This window comes from Mastomys coucha, unplaced genomic scaffold (assembly GCF_008632895.1).
Source record: "Mastomys coucha isolate ucsf_1 unplaced genomic scaffold, UCSF_Mcou_1 pScaffold4, whole genome shotgun sequence".
In the NCBI taxonomy this organism is placed as follows: Eukaryota; Metazoa; Chordata; class Mammalia; order Rodentia; family Muridae; genus Mastomys; species Mastomys coucha.
This window is the reverse complement of record NW_022196910.1, coordinates 20,613-43,109: the sequence shown is the minus strand read 5'-3', so window position 1 is coordinate 43,109 and position 22,497 is coordinate 20,613. Positions and strand designations below refer to the sequence as shown.

General features: G+C 38.6%; 1 protein-coding gene across 1 annotated transcript in view; it reads right to left on the bottom strand.

Annotated features, from left to right (window-relative positions):
* Positions 1 to 1,971: 1,971 nt before the first annotated feature.
* LOC116076139 (zinc finger protein 709-like) overlaps positions 1,972 to 22,497 on the bottom strand; it is a 21,412-nt gene continuing 886 nt past the window's right edge. Inside the window, exons 2-4 of the mRNA XM_031349758.1 lie at positions 4,967 to 5,093; positions 4,706 to 4,766; positions 1,972 to 4,202 (exon numbers count right to left, since the gene is read on the bottom strand). Coding sequence (XP_031205618.1) covers positions 2,261 to 4,202; positions 4,706 to 4,766; positions 4,967 to 5,093 — 2,130 coding nt within the window. The 3' untranslated portion in view covers positions 1,972 to 2,260. The remainder of the gene's footprint in view (positions 4,203 to 4,705; positions 4,767 to 4,966; positions 5,094 to 22,497) is intronic.

Below are 22,497 nucleotides of genomic sequence, written 5' to 3'. Positions count from 1 at the left end.
AATCCAGCCTTTCAAAGGATAACAGATGGAAAACACCACATATGGAGCAAAACTACACCCTAGAAGAAGCAAGAAAGTAATTTTTCAACAAATCCACACAAATCTAATTCCACCTCTTACAACAAAAACAACAGGAAGTGACAATTTCTTTTTCTTCATATGAAAATTAATATTACCAACATATCCTAATCAATTGTAATCCAATTGTAATCATTGTAAAATGAGGAATTAGAAATTTGTTGGCTGTCACCTGGTGATCTCTCTACTTTGGGAATTGGAGAAATAGGTCCAATATTGTACAATCCATATACACTTTCTGCTTGTTTGTACATGACAGTGTCTTGCTGTGTACCACATAATGGTCTTGAAATCTTGCTTCTCTTATCTCAGCCTCTCTATTAGTAGGATTGTTTATTTGATGTTTTTACACTATACTTTGGTTTTCCAAACAGCTTACATATTTCAAAATTATTTATATAGCCAAAAGAAACAAAGACAATTAATTTGGGAGGTTGCTTTTAAGAGAACAACAAAGAGTGAGACTGAATGCTTTGCTTGATATTTATAACTAGTGTATCAGTTTTGAAGAAGAGGACTTTTTACAAGCTACTCTTTCTCTGAGAACAGTGCTTTTCAAAAATCATCACAGCCAATGAACCAGATTCTTCCCCTCACCTAATGTCTGTGCCATCCTCTAAGCAGAACCATTATTCATTGAAACAATTGGTGAATGACTTAATAGATAGACCATCTTAATATACACACCATTTCTTAAATGAATGCAATCTGTTCCCTGTGGGCTGAGAATGAAGACAATCACTCAATTCAAATAGCTTTGACCATAGCAGGAAGTCTGTATCCAAAAATCGTGCCTACAATTCATTCCTTGGTGCAGCAGAACTGTCAACTCTTAGCTACTATGGAGGTAAAATCCTTTGGTGATGTGAGGGTCACTGAAGTACAGCCTTATTACAATGAACTCTAATGCTTAAAAATTGTTCTTATTTTGGGCTTGTACCACAGTAAGAGCCAAGATTTTAAGCTCTACTAAAAACAAAACAAACAAACAAACTTTATCTATTTATGTTCATGTAAAAAGACTACTAGTGATGTAGTATTTTAAAATATACAGTTAATATGTTTGGAGTTATTTAAAATTTATATTGAGAAAAATGTATGTATTTCCAGTATTACTGTAGACAAGCATCTACATAAGACTGTTCAATTGATTGTTGTTTTATATCAAATAACTTTTATAATACTCATTTTTATTGTTACAATATTTTATAAATTTTAAAGCATATGACAAAAAATGAAAGGTATGGCAGGTATTGAAGGGGGGAGTCTCTGGGAGGAGTTGGGGTACAAAAGGAAAAGAATGTAATGTAATTCTATTTACTTAAAATTTATTTTTAAGTATTAACAGATTCAGATAAATTGAAATTATATATCTTTTTGTATCATAATGCAATAAAACAAGTCACTAAAAAAGATCCATTTTGAATATATGGACTTATGCACACACACTACACACACACACACACACACACACACACACACACACAATGTATTAATCACAACTGGTAAAGGTATTCTATGTTCTCAACATTTTGGATCATTTTTTTGCTTTGTTAATTTCATCTCTTTAAAACTTTCTAACTGTATGTATAAAACTGTGCCATAGTGTTCATGTGCCATAACTCATTGTCCCTTATTTTCAGTTCAGCAATACTTATGTTATGTGCTGGTATGTCAGTGTGCATATAACCCCAAAATGTAGTATGCAGAGAAAAACTTGTATGAATAAGGTGGGTATCCAAGAGAAAGAACTCAGGTTGTCAAGCTTAGAACCAATAACTTTTACTCCCTGATACAATTCTCTGGCATTCATTTGTGTTTCTGAGAAATGGTTAAGAATAAATAATTGTCAGAATAAAGTAATATAGTATAAAAATGACAGCATGAATATCATTTTCATTTGCAAATAGACTTTATTATTCAAATAGTCCTGCATTCCTTTACCTTTGGAAGACATTATCACTACAATTTGAAAAGGAGATAATGTTTTAATGATGGAATTGTTCTAATCTTACTCATGCACCAGTGAGAGAGCTCAGTGAGGAAAATTAATGTGGTATACAGAATATATCTCATTTATTAATTTCCTGGGAAGCATTTTGTCAGTGTGAATCTTTTCATGCTTTTGAAGACTACTAAGACATGCAAAGGCTTTACCTTATTGATTGTATTCACAGGCTTTCTATCCAGTATGAATTCTTTCATGCCTGTGTAGAAGAGTGTTACATGCAAAGGTTTTACCACATTGACTGCATTCATATGGTTTCTCTCCAGCATGATTCCTTCCATGCAAGTAAAGACTCCTGCGATATGCAAAAGTTTTTCCACATTGACTACATTCATAGGGTTTCTCTCCAGTATGAATTCTTTCATGCACCTTAAGATGACTATTACTTGAAAAGACTTTACCACACTGATTACATTCATAGGGTTTCTCTCCAGTATGAATTCTTTCATGAATCTTAAGCTGACTGTTACTTGCAAAGGCTTTACCACATTGAGTACAGGCATAGGGCTTTTCTCCATTATGAGTTCTTTCATGTCTGTGAAGAAGACTCTTGCATGCAAAGGCTTTACCACATTGACTGCATTCATAGGGTTTCTCTCCAGTATGATTTCTTTCATGCATGTCAAGGCTCCTGTGATATGCAAAAGTTTTTCCACATTGACTACATTCATAGGGTTTCTCTCCAGTATGAATTTTTTCATGCATCTTAAGATGAGTCTTACTGGCAAAGGCTTTATTACATTGATTACATTCATAGGGTTTCTCTCCAGTATGAACTCTCTCATGCTTCTTAAGCTGACTGCTACTGGCAAAGGCTTTATCACATTCAGTGCATCCATATGGTTTCTCCCCAGTATGAGTTCTTTCATGTATTTTAAGATACCTCTTACATGCAAAGGCTTTACCACATTGACAACATTTATAGGGTTTCTCTCCAGTATGATGTCTTTCATGCTTGTCAAGACAACCTTTATGTGCAAAGGCTTTACCACATTGATTACATTTATATGGTTTCTCTCCAGTATGAATTCTTTCATGTACTTGAAGAGTACTATTACGTGCAAAGGCTTTACCACATTGAGCACATTCATAGGGTTTCTCTCCAGTATGATTTCTTTCATGTCTATGAAGATCACTGTTATCTGCAAAGGCTTTACCACATTGATTACATTTATATGGTTTCTCTCCAGTATGAATTCTTTCATGTATTTGAAGAGTACTATTACGTGTAAAGAATTTACCACATTGAGCACATTCATAGGGTATCCCTCCAGTATGAATACTTTCATGTATTTGAAGAGCACTCTTACTTGCACAGGCTTTACCACATTGATTACATTTATACAGCTTCCTTCCAGTATGAATTTTTTTATGTATTTGAAGAGTACGGAAACATGTGAAGGCTTTACCACACTGATTACATTCATAGAGTTTCTCTCCACTGTGAGTTCTTTCATGTATTTGAAGATGACTGAGACATGCAAAGGATTTACCACATTGATGACATTTAAGCTTTTTCTCCCTAGTATTAGTACTACCTACTTGATGACTGTGACATGCAAAGACTTTATCTTCTTGATTATATTCATTTGATTTCATTTCCAAATGAGTTCTTTGTTGTAACTCTAAAGAGACTTTATCACATTCATTACATTCATAGAGATGCTCATTATAGGTTTTCTTGTATATTTGAAGATACTTGTAATGGGTAAAGATTTTACAACTAGGCTTGCATTTAACAGATCCTTTTCCCGTATGATATTTTTCATGTCTTTGAAGAGAATTGGAAGAATTCAGAGTTTTCCCATACTGACTACCTTCATAGTATTTTCCTATACTGTGATTCATAATGCATGTGCAAAATGAACCAGAACAGATAGAAGATTTTCCACATTCCTCATATTCATAGGGCTTTTCTGCAATGACAGTGTTTTGATGTATTCCCACTGAATCTGTAAAACCAATTACTTGTAAACTTGTATCACATTCACCCCATCTTCTCCTAGCTGGGTTGGCTAAATATCTTTTAAGCACTTTTGGAAAAAGAGAGGTACACTGCTTCTTTCCATATCCCTTAGGATCACGTGGCTTATCCCCAGAAGGACTTTTGATATACCTATTAAAGGAAGAATAACAAAGAAAAGTTGTATACAATGCATTCCCAGTTTAACTTTTTGTTCCTCAGACATGTGGTATAGGGATTCAAGTTTCTCGACCACAACAACCTTCCTGACACTCATAAACTGCCCCTCTGACTAAACTAGTTTGATTTGCTTATAAAAGGTTTTGGAGATACAATAAAACCCTAATCAATGTGTATGGTTTCTGTATACTTGAATGGTATAAAACTTAGTGAATGGAGAGTTACAAAACATAGTTCTCATGTGGCTATGATTAAAATTATGTTATCTCCTAATGCCTTGTTCCCCTTCTTTGTTTCTTAGTAGAATACTCTGCAAACACTAGTCAGCTACTGGACACCGAGGTATAAGGTGTTGTGAGAAATTAATAATCCTCACAAAGCTGTGCTTGTTTGCACTATTTTTTTTCATTAAAACTTCAGGGCACATTAAAATATCCTCAGGGGCGAACATGAATTGGCTTGTACATTAAAATTACCGTCCATGTCTTCTAGAACTTTCACAATGATCTTCAATACTGTGGTCTTCCCAACTGTAGCCTAAAATACAGTACCAGAAAAATGTACATTACTGGAAATTATGCAAAATTGACATTATTATCTTCAGAGAACCTTAGAGCGATGCCTGATGTATGCAACACATTCTTGTACTTTCACAATCAAAATCACAAAAGAGCACCTAGCTCTAAGAAAGACTTGTGGCCTTGAGTTAAAAAGTGAAAGGAAATTCCCATAATTACCTATACAAGAAAGGTTCCAGTAGGTTTCCAGCATCACATCCTTGTAGAGACTCTTCTGAGAAGAATCCAGCAAAGCCCACTCTTCCCAAGAGAAGTTCACATGCACATCCTCATAGGTCACCGCATCCTAAAGTATACCACATATATGTATACTTTATATATTTTTACTGTATGTAAACTTTCTATATATTACACTATATGTAAAGTTTCTATATATAATAGAAATTGTAAGAGTGCCATTGTAAATGTACACTTCATTGAAAATGTATTTACATAATTTTGTGTGCTGAACATATTAATTCATAGAGATTAAAAATACAATCACTTACTTATTTTAGAAGGAACTAGAAAAGGAAAATAATTTCTCTAATTTCTGAATATGATATGGTATTGTAGGAGAAATGCCTAGTAAAATACAAAGAAACATACAAGAAGAGCAGCATTATTGAAAATGGTTCAGCAAAATTCTATTAAAATTATTAACTTCAAAAATTGATTGAGAAATGGTGTAGTGAACTCAGGAGGCAGAGACTGTAGAATCTCTATGGTTTTAAAGTCAACTTCTCAAAAGATTGAAACATTCACTACAGAAATATACTTATCTATCAGAAAACTGTAGTAACTCAGTACAAACTCTAAGGATAATATATTTTTATTAAAAATGTATTTGTAATAATTTATTGATTTACAGATCAAAGAGTTCTCAAAACCTCTCAATTAGTAAATGATGGCTGTAATTAAAAAAAACCAACATCAGCAGCAAAAACAATAGGCTATATAAAGATGATGCTACAATGAAGAAGACTTACTGGTTTTGCATCAGTCCCCAGCCCTGACTTCGAGGCTCCCACCCATTCCTATGTCTAAGACAAGATAATCCAATGCTCTCTTCTGACTTCAATGAACACCAGTCTTTCACATGGTTCACATCCATAATAAGGCAAAAGACTCATGCATATAGTTTAAAATTTTTTTTAAGAACTAAAAACATTCAGTACAGTAGGGAGAATGTTACACACCTACAATCCAATCAGAGATCAATATTAATATCATGCATACATGCTAACCTGGTGTAAAACATTATATCCTCTACCAAAGATCAAAAATGAATATGTAGGTAAAGCTCAAAACAATAGCAAATGCTCAACACGTAGAAAAATCTAATTCTATAAGACAAAAATGTAAGTATGAAAAATATCAGGTTACTAAAATAGTTGCTGAAGAAAAACTGCATGTATTTTACTGTACATTATTTAGGGACGGAGTCTGCAATGGTGATAATTGTATGATTGTGTGAGAAGGAAGTGGGCTGCTCAATTTTAACCACATAAAAAAGACAATGTGATGAGGGTATAAACACTGAAAGCCAATCTACAGAGACTAAAATTCCTCCAGGAAACATCCACGCCCTAGAGACACCATAACCATCCCAACGCATGCAACAAACCCGAGACAAAAGTGCAAATGCATCATCATAGCTGGGAGACATTTTCACACAGTCATGACAGGTTCACAGTAACACATAATACAAAATGCATTTATCCTAACTTCAAAGATCTCCATATTGTGCCACAGTTGCAACACTATTGAAATGTCCAATGTCTTTTTTGACACTAAAGGCAATCTCTTAACTTTGACATCTTATAAAAATGAAAACACAAATTGTATCTTCCCAACAGACAATGGCACAGAATACCCATTTTCTTTGTGAAGAAAGAAAGACTGGACCAAGGTAACACTGGAGCCCTGCTGGGCAAACACCTATTTGTGTAGTTTGGGGTCTGACACCTGGGGATTCGGTTTCAAAAGGCTTAGATAGCTATTTCTGTCTGCAACTTCTCATACACCCCATGCTGTGCCTTCTTCCACAGCCCACATGCAGATATTCATGGCAGTTGTTTCAGAGCTCTGGTATTTTAACATCTTGTGGTCTCAAAATACAACTCAAAATGAATCATCATTGATTCATTTTAATAAAATCTCCCAGTCTCTCCACTGAGGATCAGATTCTGCCAGATATGGATCAAATAGTGCTGATACACACAGGAAGAATCCATGACCCTTGAAATTTGCATATTTCTTCTTTCAAGGGAAAATACCACATAGATGATAACAATAAATGAAGTTCTAGCTTGGGGTAGATTCTGCCTCATTGGAAAAAAAGTAGCAGCAGGTTCAGTATGAATTGCTATCTGGAACTAGAAATCACCCTGCCTTTTCCTTTCATAGTTAAAAGTTTTGTTGGGTGGTGCAGTACTCTCACAACACATTTTCTATATGTCCAAAGAAGAGCAGGCGTCTTCTCTTTAACAACTCTAATCTCCATGATAATTGTTCAATTTGTTTCAGCACATTTACCTACACCTCTTTTTCTTTCCAAACCACACAAGTTACATTAATTTCTGCCCCTGTAGTTGCTCTTTTACCCTATATATATATAGGGTAAAACCTATATAAGTCATGAGTAGTAAGTGTGTCACACAACTGAATATTTTGTTCAGATATCAGTCCATTACTCTTTCATTTAGCCTTACTTGGTATCACAGAACATGCACAGAATAAAGATGTCAAAATGTTGTAAAAACAACCTGTCTTAGTAACTGTTCTGAGATATGAGGAAGCACTATGACTAAGAAATCACCTTTGGATATGATTATAGTGACGGGATTATTTTATCATCACCTTGAAAGGAAGCATCATGGTGGGCAGGAGTAGGGCTGAGAGTATGATGCCACCTGGATGATACATTTCTAAATGTACGTAAGTGCCACACAAGCATAGTAAAGTTTCAAATTTGATTCAAGTATTTTACAAGTTGAAACCTGAAAGTCTTGAATTTTAGCCAATGTGGAGGAGCCTCAGAAATCTATTTGCTGACAATCCACACCACACTCACCTGGGATAAAATGGGGCCAAGCAACATCTTATGTTTGAGGACTGAGGAGACAGTGAAACCCATGGATGGCAACACTTGATTCCACAATCTGTGTGATAAGACTTACGGATGGATTCAACTGTCTCTGCTTGAGGCCATGGAAATCTTTCCTCTCTTCCTTAGCTATGAGGAGTATACCTGCCTAGGCCATGACGGTGGTACCATCTCCTCCTATATTCATGGTAACCTCATAAAAGGGCCTTTTAAAAGAAAAGACTGTAGCATTATACATGTAACCTTTGACAGGTGTGGATTCCACTTGGACTAGTGCCTGATGGAGGATAGGCTCATTTTAACAAGGAGCTGAGCTAACCTTGAGTAGAAAGCAACAATGTGGTTTACTGCCATCTTGCCTGTTATGAAATATTACATTACAATAATCTAGAATTTAAGCTATAGATTAACAAATGTACAACAAAAAGTGTAACAATTTATACTACTAAAAAGAGAAAACTGATGAGAAAAGAAAATCCTGAATGAAAAATGATCAACACATAATACTGGGTAAATACTAAACACAATGACATTATCTGACTTGAAAACTTCAAATACAGCTGGAGTAAAGTCTACACTGTCTGGGAACGAATAAAGAGATCAACAGAACATGAAAGCAAGCTTAGAAATACAAAAAATTAAAAGAGAATACATGTTGCTGGTTAAGGCCAGGAAACTCTGTTAAGTCTGGCCTAACACAGGTGACTGGACCACTGTGGCATTTACATGCAAATGTGTCTGTAACACAGACTTCACACCTGCACAGAATTAACTGCAGACAGATCCTACACCTGAATTTCAAAGTGTCAAAAGTGCAGAATTTTAGAAGAATGCCAGGTTCTCAAATGAGAAGCAATAAAAAAAAATACAAATAGAGGCAACCCTGGATATGGAAAAACTAGGAAAGAGAACAGGAACTACAGATGCAAGCAAGCAACACCAACAGAATGCAAGAGATGGAAGGGAGAATCTCAGGGCATAGAAGTTATAAATAAATTAGAATAAACTGATAGAATAAATTAATACAAATTAATGCCAAATCCAAGTGGATCAAAGACCTCAACATAAAACACCTGAATTTCAAAGTGTCAAAAGTGCAGAATTTTAGAAGAATGCCAGGTTCTCAAATGAGAAGTAATAAAAAAAAAATACAAATAGAGGCAACCCTGGATATGGAAAAACTAGGAAAGAGAACAGGAACTACAGATGCAAGCAAGCAACACCAACAGAATGCAAGAGATGGAAGGGAGAATCTCAGGGCATAGAAGTTATAAATAAATTAGAATAAACTGATAGAATAAATTAATACAAATTAATGCCAAATCCAAGTGGATCAAAGACCTCAACATAAAATCTGACCCACTAAATCTAATAGAAGAGAAAGCAGGAAATAGCCTTTCTGCTATAGGAAGACACTGTATTGTTACAGGAGACAACTTCCTGAAGAGAACACGAATGGCTCAGACACTACGATTATCAATTGATACATGAGACCTCACGAAACTGAAAAGCTTATGTAAGGCAAAGGACATGTCAGCCCTGCAGACTGGGAAATGATAATCAGTAAACCTACATCTGACAGAGTGCAAATATCCAAACTATAAAGAACGCAAGAAGTTACACATCAACAAACCAAATGACCCAATTAACAAGGGGATGCAAAGCTAAACAAAATTCTCAATGGAGATGTCTCTAAGTGCTTAGAAGCATTTAAATAAGTGTTCACTGTCCTTAGTCATCAGGGAAAGCAAATCAAAACAAAGCTGAGTTCCCATCTTATACCCATCAGAACGGCTAAGATTAAAAAACTCAAGGATGTGGAGCAAGGGGAACACTCCTCCATCGCTGGTTAGATGCAAACTTAAACGACCACTCTAGGAATCAATCAGTCCCTCAGAAACTTGGGAGTTCTATGTGAAGCTATACTGCTTCTTGGAATGTAACAAAAAGATGCTTCACCATACTACAGGGAATTGTGGTCAACTTTGTTCATAACAGCTTTACTCCGAACAGCCAGAAACTGGAAACAACACAGATGTCCCTCAATTGAAGAATTAATACTGAAAATGTGGTTCATTCACACAATGGAACAATACTCATGAATTTTACAGGCAAATGAATGGAACTAGAAGATATCAACCTGAGTGAGGTAACTCAGACCAAAAAGAAGATGCATGGTATGTACTCATTTAGAAATGGATATTAGCCATAAACTACTGGATACCCACACTACACTGCATAGACCCAAAGAAGCCAATCAAGAAGGAAAGCCCAAGCAAGGATGCCTGAATGTCACTTAGAAGTGTTTGGATAACAATCGTAGAAGATAGATGGAAGTACTGAACTAGGTGGAAGAAGGGATGGTGGGGAGAATGGGGGGGATCAGCATCATGTATGGGGTGAGACGGGAGAGATGGCCAGAGGGCCAGGAAAACGAATAGAAGTCTGCCCTTCATGGGGGTTTGTGGGGGGCATCTCTAGGACCTGCCAAAGATGTGGTTTGGGGGAGGGCGCCAGGAGTCTATGGGGGTAACCTGAGCTGAAACTCCTATCAGTGGAAATATGGAATCTGAAGAAGCACCTTCTATAGCCAGGCAGGACCCATAGTGAAGGGATAAGGGCACTAGGACACCCACAAACCTTTTGGTCCAGAATTTATCCTGTCTACAAGAAATGCAGTGGGAGAGGATGCACCTAGCCCTGCAATTACTTGATGTGTCAGGGTGAGGGGATACCCAGTGGTGGCCTCTAACCTGTCAGAAGAGAAGAGAAGAGGCAGAGATACAGATGTAAAGTGAATAAATAAATAATGAATGGAAAATAAAGATGATATACAGCTCTGATACACTACTTGCAGGTAGAAAATAGAATAGTCAGCAGAAATATAATTTAGCAATGTTGGTAGAAAGAGAGAGAATACTATAGAGTGAGTACACAGTGGCCACGAGACTGATAACCACAAATGCTCAGGCTGAAGAGCCTGGTTCTCTTGACTCCTTCAAGATGCTGGCTCAAGTAGCAGACTTTGTAAGTGTGCCCTTTGGCAGGACACAAAAGTAATATTCCCTTGGTGTTTTCAGCAGGGTATCTGAGAAAGCCTTGCATGGGCTTGGCTCTCAAAAGGCTCACCTCCATCCTAAACAAAAACACATAAAAATGGAAAGAAGAGAATTAATGCATGGAAAGATAGGGCTTAGAAAGAAAGGCTAGTACAGATGGGAATAATATAATAGGGAATAAGGAAATATCAATGACAACAAAAGTGCATTTTTAAAAACCATAATTAAAACACATTTAGTTAAGCTACTTCTTAAAAGAAAACAATTTATATCAATAACTTTTCAAATGAATTTAGAGGTAAGACTGGTGGTGCAGTGCTGGAGTCCCAGGACATGGAAGGGTGAGGCAAGAGCACCACAAGGAAAGGTCTGGTATGACTACAGAATGTGTAAAATATTTGGGGAACATAGCCAGACCCTACCTCAAGATAAATTTTTCTTTAAAGTTCAGTAGACAGATGCTGCCAAGAATAAGGCAAGAATGAGTACCCAGTATTCTCTATCCCACAATGAAAATAGAGCTATGACAACCAATATCCTGAAGTAGGTAGAGTAGACACAAGTGTTGTGACAGGAACTTCCTAGTTGGCTCAGTGAGTAAAGGCATGTGGAACGCAGTCTGAGGGCCTGAGATCTATACCCAGGAGACAAGCCACTCTTCAATCTTGTCTTCTGACATTCACACATGTGCTGTGGCATGTATCTTCATACACATCTCAATGGAACAAATTCAGAATTTTTTAAACAGAAAATAATATGAAAAAAATCAAAAAAAAAAAAAAAAAAAAAAAAAAAAAAAAAAAAAAAAAAAAAAGAAAACAAAAAAAAAGAAAAGAAAAGAAAAAGAAAACTCCAGCAAAACAGTTAAGTTATGTGTTAGTACAGCCATTGACCAAAACAGAACACTTTCACCACATTGTCGGCTCATTAGGGTAAAATGGGAGTAAATGAAGAGTTTTCCATGAGAACTCTTATCTCCTGGGTATTTTATTTTGGATCAAATACCTAAAAAAATAAAACTAAACAAAAGAAAGAAAAAGAAAAACAAAGAAAGTAAAGAAATTTGTAATAAAATGAGTAATAACCACAAATACAGGATCTATTCAGTCACACCCTTAACACGATGCACCAAGGTCTGTCTCTCTTGAACGGACTTTGCTTTAGGTCTACACGAGGAGTTCTTACACAGCATCTAAACTAAATATGTGTCTGTTCTATGGCCATAAGCCCTTTACTAAGTTCTTTTTTGACAAGAAGCATTTATTGTTGGTCCTTCTCACCTCACAATCTGAGACCTCAAGAGAGGGCTGTTCAACACTCTCTCCCAGGGTCTAAGATGTTAGATGTTCTGTATGAGTCCTCCACACTGCTGTCCTGTTCCTATGATACTTGCATATACTCCTGGGATCTCCACACAGGTGCCAGACATATGGCAATTACCCATAGCCAATCTGTTACTGTAGAAATATCTATGTCTCTATATATCATAGGCTTTTAGGGTGCCTGCCTGTATAGTATGCCTTCCATATGAAAGACCCCACTCAGCCCCATCAACATGTTACACTGTCTTACACCCGCCATATTCTGGATTTGTAAGTTCCAGGGCAGTGCAGGTAAATTACTCAGGGTCATCTCTTACTTGGCCAGTGAAGGGTTATTGTTCTCTTTTCACAGCTCTCCTGTGTTCCTAGACAAGTTTAATATATGGGAACATAGAGTAGTGAGGGGAAGAAAGAATCAGGTTCCTTAAATCTTCATTGTACGTATATGGGTGCATTGGCTCCACGTCTGTCTGTCCTACAGAAGCCAGGAAGAATAGAGCCTATTCTTTGGCATGTGGCAGATCAGGGCAAGTGCAGATATGATTTTAGCTCATTTGGCTTAGGCCACTTATACGGCCATGTGCCTGTACAGTCCAACACAAGCCAACCCAAATGTGATTCCTAATTATGGGCTACTAGGATGAAAAGTATGGATGTTCCTAAAGCCTGCTTGAGTGGTTCTCTGGGTCCATTTTTAGGTTACAGAGGAGTATTGGTATTAGCTCTTTTTTGAAGGGCTGGTGGAATTCTGCACTAAAACCATCTGACCCTGGGGATTTTTGGTTAGGAGATTCTTAATGACTGCTTCTATTTCCATAGGGGTTATGGAACTGCTTAGATAGTTTACCTGATCATGATTTAACTCTGGTACATGGTATCTGTCTGGACAACCACACATTTTTGTCCAGATTTTTCAATTTTGTTAAGTATAGGTGTTTTGTAGTAAGATTTGATGAGTTTTTGGAATTTCCTGTTTCTATTGTTGTCTCCCTTTTCATTTCTGATTTTATTAATGTTGGACATTGTCTCTGCACTTTTTAGTTAGTTTAGTGAGTTTGTCTATTTTGTTGATTTTCTCAAAGAACCAGCTCTTAGTTTTGTTGAGTTTTTGTACTGTTCTTTTTTATTGTAATTAGTTGTTTTCAGCCCTGCATTTGACTATTTCCTGCTGTCTTCTGATGGATGTGTTTCCTTCCTTTTGTTGTAGAGCTTTCAGGTGTGTTAAGTTGCTAGTATGAGATCTCTCCAATTTTTTTATGAAGGCACATAGTGCTATGAGTTTTCCTTTTAATGCTTCTTTCATTGTGTCTCATAAGTTTGGGTATGTTATGACTATTTTCATTGAATTCTTCACAGTTTTAAATTTCTTTTGTTATCTCTTCCCTGACCACATTATCATTGAGTGGGGAGCTGTTCAGATTCCACAAGTATGTGGGCTTTCTGTTCTTTCTCTTGTTGTTGATGTCCAAGCTTAGCCTGTAGTGAGCTGACAGAAGGCAAGGGATGATTTCAATCTTCTTGCATCTGCTGATGCTTGTTTTGTGTCACATTGTGTGGTCAGTTTTGGAGAAGGCTCCACGAGGTGCTGAGAGGGAGGTTTTTTCTTTTGTTTTGGTGTGAACCATCCTGTAGATATCTGTTGAATCCTTTTGGTTCATAAGGTGTTAGTTTCATTGTGTCTCTGTTCATTTTCTATTTTGATGACTGGCCCATTGGTGAGTGGGGTATTGAAGCCTCCCACTATTACTGTATGGGGATTAATGTGTGTTTTGGGCTTTAGTATAGTTTACAAATGCGGGTGCTCTGGCATTTGGGGCATAAGGCATTCAGAATTGAGATTTCATCTTGGTGTATTATTTTTGTTTGATGAGCATGACGTGTCCTTCCCCATCTCTTTGGATTACTTTCGGTTGAATGCCTATTTTATTAGATATTAGAAAGGCAACTCGAGATTGTTTCTTGAGGCTGTTTGCTTGGACAACTTTGTTCTGAAGTAGTGTTTATCTTTGTTGTTGAGATGTATTTCTTATATGCAGCAGAATGATGGATCCTGTTTACATATGTAATCTGTTAACCTGTACCTTTTTTATTTGGGAACTGAGTTGATCAATGTTCAGAGATGTTAGTGACTAATGATTATTAGTTCTTTTTATTTTGTTGTTGGAGGTCGTACTATGTGTGTGAGATTCTCTTCTTTTGGGTTTGTTGTTAGATGATAAGTTTATTGTTTTCTTGGGTGTAGTTACTCTTGTGTTGGAATTTCCTTCTAGTATACCCTGTAGTGACTGAGAATTTTGCTTGGGTATACTGGTCTGGACTGGCATCCGTGGTCTCTTAGGTATATTAGGATATCTGTTGCTGTCTAAAACAAATGCAGGGACAAAAATGGAGCAGAGACTGAAGGAATGGCTGACCAGTGACCAGCCCAACTTGGGATCCACCCCATGGGTGGAAACCAAACCCTGACACTATTATTGATGCTGTGTTGTACTTGCAAACAGGAGACTAACATAACTGTCCTCTGAGGCTCTTCCAGCAGTTGACTGAGACAGATATAGATACAGCCAAGCAGTGGACTGATATCAGGGACTCCTATGGAAGAGTGAGGAAAAGAACTGATTGAACTGAAAGGTATGGCAATGAAATAGGAAGACCAACAGTATCAACTAACCTCAACCCCTGAGAGTTCCCAAAGGAAGAACAACAATATCAACTAACTGGACTCCCCAGAGCTCCCAGGGACTAAACCACCAACCAAACAGTACACATGGAGTGACCCATGGCTCTAGTGGCACATGTAGCAGAGGATGTCCTGTAGCAGAGGGTGGCCTAATCTGGCATCAATGGGAGGGGAGGCCCTTGGTCCTGTGAAGGCTTGATGCCCCAGTGTAGGGGAATGCTAGGGCAGTAAGGCGGGAATGGGTGGGTGGGTGAGGGAGAACCCTCATAAAAGCAGGGGGGAGAGGAGGTGGGATCGGGGTTGTGGAGAGGAAATAGGGAAGGAGGATAACATTTCAAATGTAAATAAATAAAATAACCAATAAAAATTAAAAAAAAAAGAAATGCTCACTTGTAACATACAGTCCCTTCATATAGGGTTATGAAATTGCTCCATAGCAGGCTGTCAGGAGCCAATTAAAATTCTTATCACCCCTATCCATTCCTTCATTTACTGACTGTTTTCACAACTTGTGCTATGAACTGACAGAGGACAATTATAAAGAGGAGCCAGACAGATATGGAGTCTACACACACTGGTCTTGCCAATACCATTGCCACATATTTATCCTCATTCTGATTCGCCCCAAGATCAACAAAATGGAGCCGTTTACTCCTATATCATGAATCCATGGGATCCATGGGAAATGGGTTTTATCAGTAAGCTTTACCATTTTTCTCAGCCACGGGCACCTGTAAAGCATGATTAAAGCCAAGAGAAAGTATGTCCTCAACCACTCAACCCCTGAAGATAGAGGAGGCAGAGGAGGTGATTCAGTATTCCTCCAAGGTCATACGCTCGTTAACATCTCTTCTAACTAATACAAACCTGTCATCTCATCTTCTGCTTCAGAGTCTGATCTTGGCCTAATGGCTCTTTAATATCATCTAGCCTGGCTGCTTTGGGGATTGTTGGCAGTTGTTCCTCCTGGTATTAGTTCACTACTTCTGCTTACAGCTTTTCCCATAATTTTGACAAATAATCTTATCTCACCAGTCACCAACAGCCCAAGTTTAGTGTTGCCAAAATTCCCTACCTTTCCAATATATTTGGCATGGCAAACTGTTTTAAGGCATCAAGGGCACATTTTGTAGGGGTGTTAAATTCCTTAGACTGGAACAAAACCTTAATCCTTGACAACCCATCTTCTCCCCAGTGCCTACCATCCATAACATCTCAGTTCTTTCTGGTACTCAAATCTACCATCACCTACCTGCCAGTTGATCAGGAATTTGCACTATTTCTCTTCCTCAAGATGGGATAATACACGGAAAAGAGCCCTATTGATTCCAATTGTTAACTCACTTGCTGCTATAATAAAAGGGTAGTTGAAATCTTACTCTTTCTGTCTTTTATAGGAATAACTGTGGGGGTCACCACTGGGACAGATGGACTAACAATATCCCTGATCTTCCCAGTTCATCATGGACTTACAATGGGTGCCCCAAACCATCTTCAGCCTTCAAAGACATATCTTCTTACATCTCAAAAAGGTGGCCTTTACCTCTTCATCCAAGAAGAATGCTGCTTCTATGCCAACCAATTGGGTATTGTAAAAAACAAAACTCAACAATTTCATATCTCCAAAAATGTTAAGGAACAACACGATCCCTCCAGCACCTAGGCTTTTGAGAGGAACAACATGACCCCTCCAGCATCCAGGCTTTTGAGAGGAACAACACGACCCCTCCAGCACCCAGGCTTTTGAGAGGAACAACACGACCCCTCCAGCACCCAGGCTTTTGAGAGGAACAACACGACCCCTCCAGCATCCAGGCTTTTGAGAGGAACAACACGACCCCTCCAGCACCCAGGCTTTTGAGAGGAACAATACGACCTCTCCAGCACCTAGGCTTTTGAGATCGGCATTTGGAAGTGGATCCTTGTTTTCCTGTTCCCCTCCTTCTCATTTTTCCTGCTTTAACTAATTGTACCCTGTTTTATCAATTTATTCTCTATGTTTCTCTAATGACAAGTTCAAAAAAATCTCTAATCAATTAATCAGTTATTGTTACAGGATCACCAACTGCTAGCCACAGAGCCAGAGACTCATGACTACCAAATATGTCCTGTTGAGGAGGATCAACAGTGTCCCAAAGATATTGCTACCCCCAGACAAGCAGGAAGCAGTCCAAAGAGCAGAGTGTTCCCATTCCTGCCTCATAAGTCATGCCTAAATATTTCCACACATTCTATAATGAATAAGGGAAGGAATTTTGGTAATACCTTCAGTAACCCACCAACAGCAGCTACATCATCACCAGCCATCAAAACCCATTTCTATTGTCATCACAAGTAATTTATTTTCTGGATGTATATGTGCTATATTCTTTTAAAAACCCAGTTCCTTCATGGTCCAACTCATTGTTTTTCCTTTCCACCCAACTCAAACGCAGCCTTTGTATACAATCACCAATAAACCTCTCCCTTGAAGTCTATTACATAGTGTGACTTTGTGGTATTTCTTTGCTCAAATCCTCTAAGTTGCCCTTCCTTCATCAGCTAAACCCTAACACCCATGATACACCAACTGGGTCATCTGTTCTGTCACCTCTAGTTGAGGGGCCTTCTGTTTGTAAGGGAGGTTGGACATGGCAGCTGGTCCAGTGTCCTGGAACCATGTGAGATATCACTAGATCCTTCTGTCAGTTCAGGTATATGGATGTATGATGGCCACCTGTTTGTACTGTATGTCTGCCTCTCTGTGTATGTTGTCTCTATATGTTTTTCTATGTCTCTATCAGTTTTGTTTTCTTTATTGACCAGTGGCTTTCTCCATTGTGAAACTCTTCCCCACCTGGTTTAAGATCCACGCTTCCTTCTGGTGGGGACCTGAAAACTACTAGTTCTGCCAGGCCACCCAGAGAAAACAACAAAACAAAACACAACAACCTCTACCTGGCACACTGTAGGAGCAGGACCACTTGCTTGCTTTGTTGTTTGACTCCTGCTCACTCTGTGGATTGGTCCCTGTGTGGAGGTGAGGAGGGGCCAGGACTCTCATCCATGCCCCACCCCTCCCCCATTTAAGCAGAATGCACATAGGAAGGGGGAAATAGTTTACTCAGGTGAGTACTCCTTCCACTCTGTCTGTGCCTATTCTAAGTAGTTCTGGGAAAGGGGAAATGGTCCCTTGTGCTGAACCCAAAGGAAGTGAGAAAGTTCCACTACTCCTTTCTCTTTAAAACTTTGTCTTTTTTTCAACCAGTGATCCCTAACACCCACCATTCTCTGAAAAACAAAAACAAAAACACTGTCCCTGGTCTAGTTAAGAAAATTGCTGTCAGGCAACACAACCTGGACAGAACAGATTTTCTCTTCTGTCCAACACTAAGCAAGGAGACTTCAAACTATTTCATTAAGTTCTTTATAGGAAGATTAAAGGCAGCTGCTACACAGATTTCTTGTTTTCCAAGTGCCCTTCAGTATTAAAAAAAATTAAAAGTTAAAAAAAGGTTAAAGTAGATTCCAGTTGCTGGAGCAAGGTAAAAAGGTGTTTAAGAACAACAGCAACAATAAACAATAAACAAACAAAGTAGCAAGATCTTTTGTATAACCTGAAACACTCTTCACCTTCTTGGCTAATCAGACTGAGTAAGACTTACAGAAACCTAATAAATGTTGGTATCTCACTTTCTGTCAGAAGAATATCTAGCTAAAAAATTCTGCCTTCAATGAAAAGATAAACAATACCCAATGACCTTAGAAACAAAAGAGTCAATTACAGTCCATACTGCCTGACTTGAAGAGACAAGTTCTAGTGCCCTGCAAGTCACCCCAGAATATGTCTCTTCTGCCTATGGAGAAACATGGAACCTCGGAGTCGCTTAAAACTGATTCTTCCAGAAAAAGGGGTATATACCATCTTAGAGCCAAAACATGCATTCTTCAGCCTCCCCTTGGCAGAGGTGAGTTCTGGCTTTTAAATGTACAAACACTGTAGCAGGTTACATGGGCAATATAGCTGAACAAGGTTGCCCCAGAATTTAAAGGCACTAAATGCCGAATCTCTGCCCTTCTTTTAGAGGTTTACTGGAAAATAGATTATAAAGAGCCACTGAGGGACTCTGAGAGAGTTACAGACCTTGGGCTACAAAATGTTGGCTAGGAACAATCTGTAGAAGGCAACCTACCTTGACAACTAGCTAAAGGAAAACAAAAGGAGCCTGTCTCAAAGTATGACAGCTGCTATCCTTCAGATCCCAAATCCAAAGACAAGGAGACAGGCTCAGGAGTTCCTAAGTACAGCTGGATACCGCTGCCTTGGCTACCAGAGTTGGTGGAGATAGCAAGGTCTCTATATACATCAGCACATCTTTATGCATTAAGGGCACTAAGTCCTTAATCTAAATTTGAGACTAAACCAAAAGAATTTGAGGCTTTAAAATCAGTTCTGACTTCTGTTCCACCCCTAGCAACTTCAGATGTCTCAGGACATTTGTTTCATTTGTTTGTCTATGAATCAAAAGACAAAAGGGATCTTACCCCAAACTCTGAGGCCATGGAAATGCCCTGGGACGTAACTAATCAAATGAATGACTACTGTAGCCACAGGATGTCTCATCTGTGTAATGAAGGAAAACAATCAAGGTCACTCTGGACCAAGATTGGATACTCACGGCACCACAGGACATGGCTGAAGCCCTCCTCTAAGAAACAATAAAACATTAGCTGTCTAATGCCTTTGTGACCCAGTAACAGGTGCACCCTCACAGTCTGGATTGAGAAACCTACCATTAACAATTCAGCTCCCCTCTTGTCTGATAACACAGATGCTAGTCCATGACTGTCAGGAGATGAAAGATGAAACCAGGTATATGGGAGCTGCAGTAGTTTATTTAACTGAAGTTGGGCCCAGCCAGGTACCTCAGTCCAGAAAGCAGGACTGATCAATCTGACCCAGGCTCTCAGGTGGGAAGAAGGAAGTCCACCACCAAATACATGGAAGAGTCACTATACTTTTAGTACCAGGCATGTCCATAGTATGATCTGTAGAGTGAGAGGGCCTGTCACTACTGAGGAAAAAGACATTTAAAAACAACAACAACAACAACAACAACAACAAACTTGGCTCTCCCAGAGCCTTTAGATTCCCTCTACGAACTGCTGTCCTCCATTGCCGGCCTTCTGACTTGGCTGCCAGAAGAAGGGTCTTAAGAACAATGAGTCTACTGATATTCTGATGATATGCCAGGACCTTTCCTGACTGAGACTCCATGCTAAAGAAATAATGCACAGCTCAAATCTACAGGCTGATGTAGGACACCAGAGGAAGAGATCATTCTCCCCTAAACACCTTACAAGACAGTAAGTCACTAACCTTCACCAACTTACTTATTTGGGGTCCACAAAATGTTCTAAGTTGCTCAGTCCAAGGTATGCTATTCCTAGTCTGGATAGCCTTGGATAGCACGTTTCAGCCAGATGTCTGATTTGTGTTCAAGTGAATCCAAAACAGAGAGCCCTTATCCAGGAAAGGGTCCAAATGAGGGAGCAAGATCCCCCAAAACTCTAGGAAAACTAACTTCACCAAGATCTGGCCTGACTGATGGGTGTTCCCCACCTGATCTGAAACTTTAGACATGGAGTGAAAACTTCATTGTCCATTTAGAACTCAAGTTCTGGCCAAGTAAAAAGAATAAACAGGACATCTAAAAAGAACAAGTGAACAAAAACTTTAACAGAACTTTCATCAGGATCGCCTACCACTGCTTTACTTTGGCAGATGAGCCTCACATAGGGGAAGATGTACTCCATCATGAGATTATGTTCACTAAAACCTTCTACATTTCTTTCACAGCTCCAGGACTACAGTTGACAGAATTCCCCAACCATTCCTTTATCAAATCACTACAGGCACTCTAGTCCTCCATAAAGACTACTCATTGGACTATCACAGAATGATACTGTCTGGGCAAAGAGAGTAGCCAAAGGGAGAGGCTAATCTGAAAGGACACTAAAAATTGATTTTCTCCATTCCTATGGCAGTGAAAGTAGCTTGGATACACCACACCCAAATCAAAAAGTGGAGGCCGACTGTCTGTTGACTATAGACCCATGTAAATTAGGATTGCACTGGGTCTCCAGTTCTACTCCCTGACTCTTCTATCTGATCTGAATACAGGATAACAGTCTAACCCCCTCAACGCCTAGACCTGGGAACTAAGAACTGTATCTGTTGAGATATAGGAAAGGTATTACCTTACAGACCAACAATCCATATTCATTTTGACCTTTGCTCATCGACGCCCACTTTTAATGTCTAGCTGTATTATAGCAAGGAAAAATATTGGAGTTTATTTATTGAGATGGAAATACAGACCTTAAAATGCTACACATGCCCTGCAGTTGAGCCCCCTAATTGTCAGAAACAAGGGAGTTTCCATTGTAAAAATAGGATTTTGTGAAACTGAAACTTCCTGGAGAATTCCTTTAAAAAGATTATAGCCTTGGGGAAACAGGAATAACCTGGAGAACCAGTCTCTATGCCACAGACCTTGGGAATGGAGGCAAACACTCCCAGCCAGAATTCACGCACAATTATGTTATATTATGTTGTTATGTTCAGATATCTGGACCCCTTTACACTCATATGGATAGGAATTTACCAGACTTTTCAGCCCATTGACTGACCAAACTCACTGTGACTGGGAAAGCCCAAATTAATGATCTGCTTTAATTCATTTGGAGAACAATACTATCAAGACCCCCAAGACTACTCTGTGGGCATATACTAATTGTTTGATTAAATATGTCTTTTTTGATGCTTCCCAAACTAAGTAGACAGGATGATCAGCACCTAATGGTATTAAAAGTTCCTGGATTAAAGCAACACAAAATGATCCAACAAATGGAAAAGGCTTAGACTTACTTCTCATGATATGTCTGGCTTTGGAAAGAAATTTGTTGTTCCTATGCTAATTGCTCATTACTAATTTTTAAAACCCTGCCATGATGGCTCAGCAGTTAAGAGCACTGACTGCTCTTCCAGAGGTACTGAGTTCAAGTCCCAGCCATCACATAGTGGTTCACAACCATCTGCACTGGGATCCCAAGAATGCCCTCTTCTGGTGTGTCTGAGACGGCTACAATGAACTTATGTAAGTAAATCTTAAAACAACAACAATAAAAACCACTTGTCATGGTTTGGGAACTAGCTGATCCTAGTCTCTGTTCCCTTGGCCCTCTGGCTGACTACTCGGCTTCAGCACCGACTGGGCTTTCATTTTCATTCTGACTGGATTAATGGCGGGGCCCTACATATTAAACAAAACAGGACAAAGCCATGACTTAATTCATTCACTAAGACCAGTGGGGAATGTAACATAGCTTTGGGTTCAGGCTGTAAACTTAGCATATAGCACTACCTGCCAACAATAAAAACAAAGACCTAATCCATCCAAGTCTGTAGTTATGGGATAGTCCCTACATGGACTAACCTGGCTCTTTGGCTCCTATTGTTCCATTACTGGCTTACTGTTCTTGTTAATTGAAGTTCATCA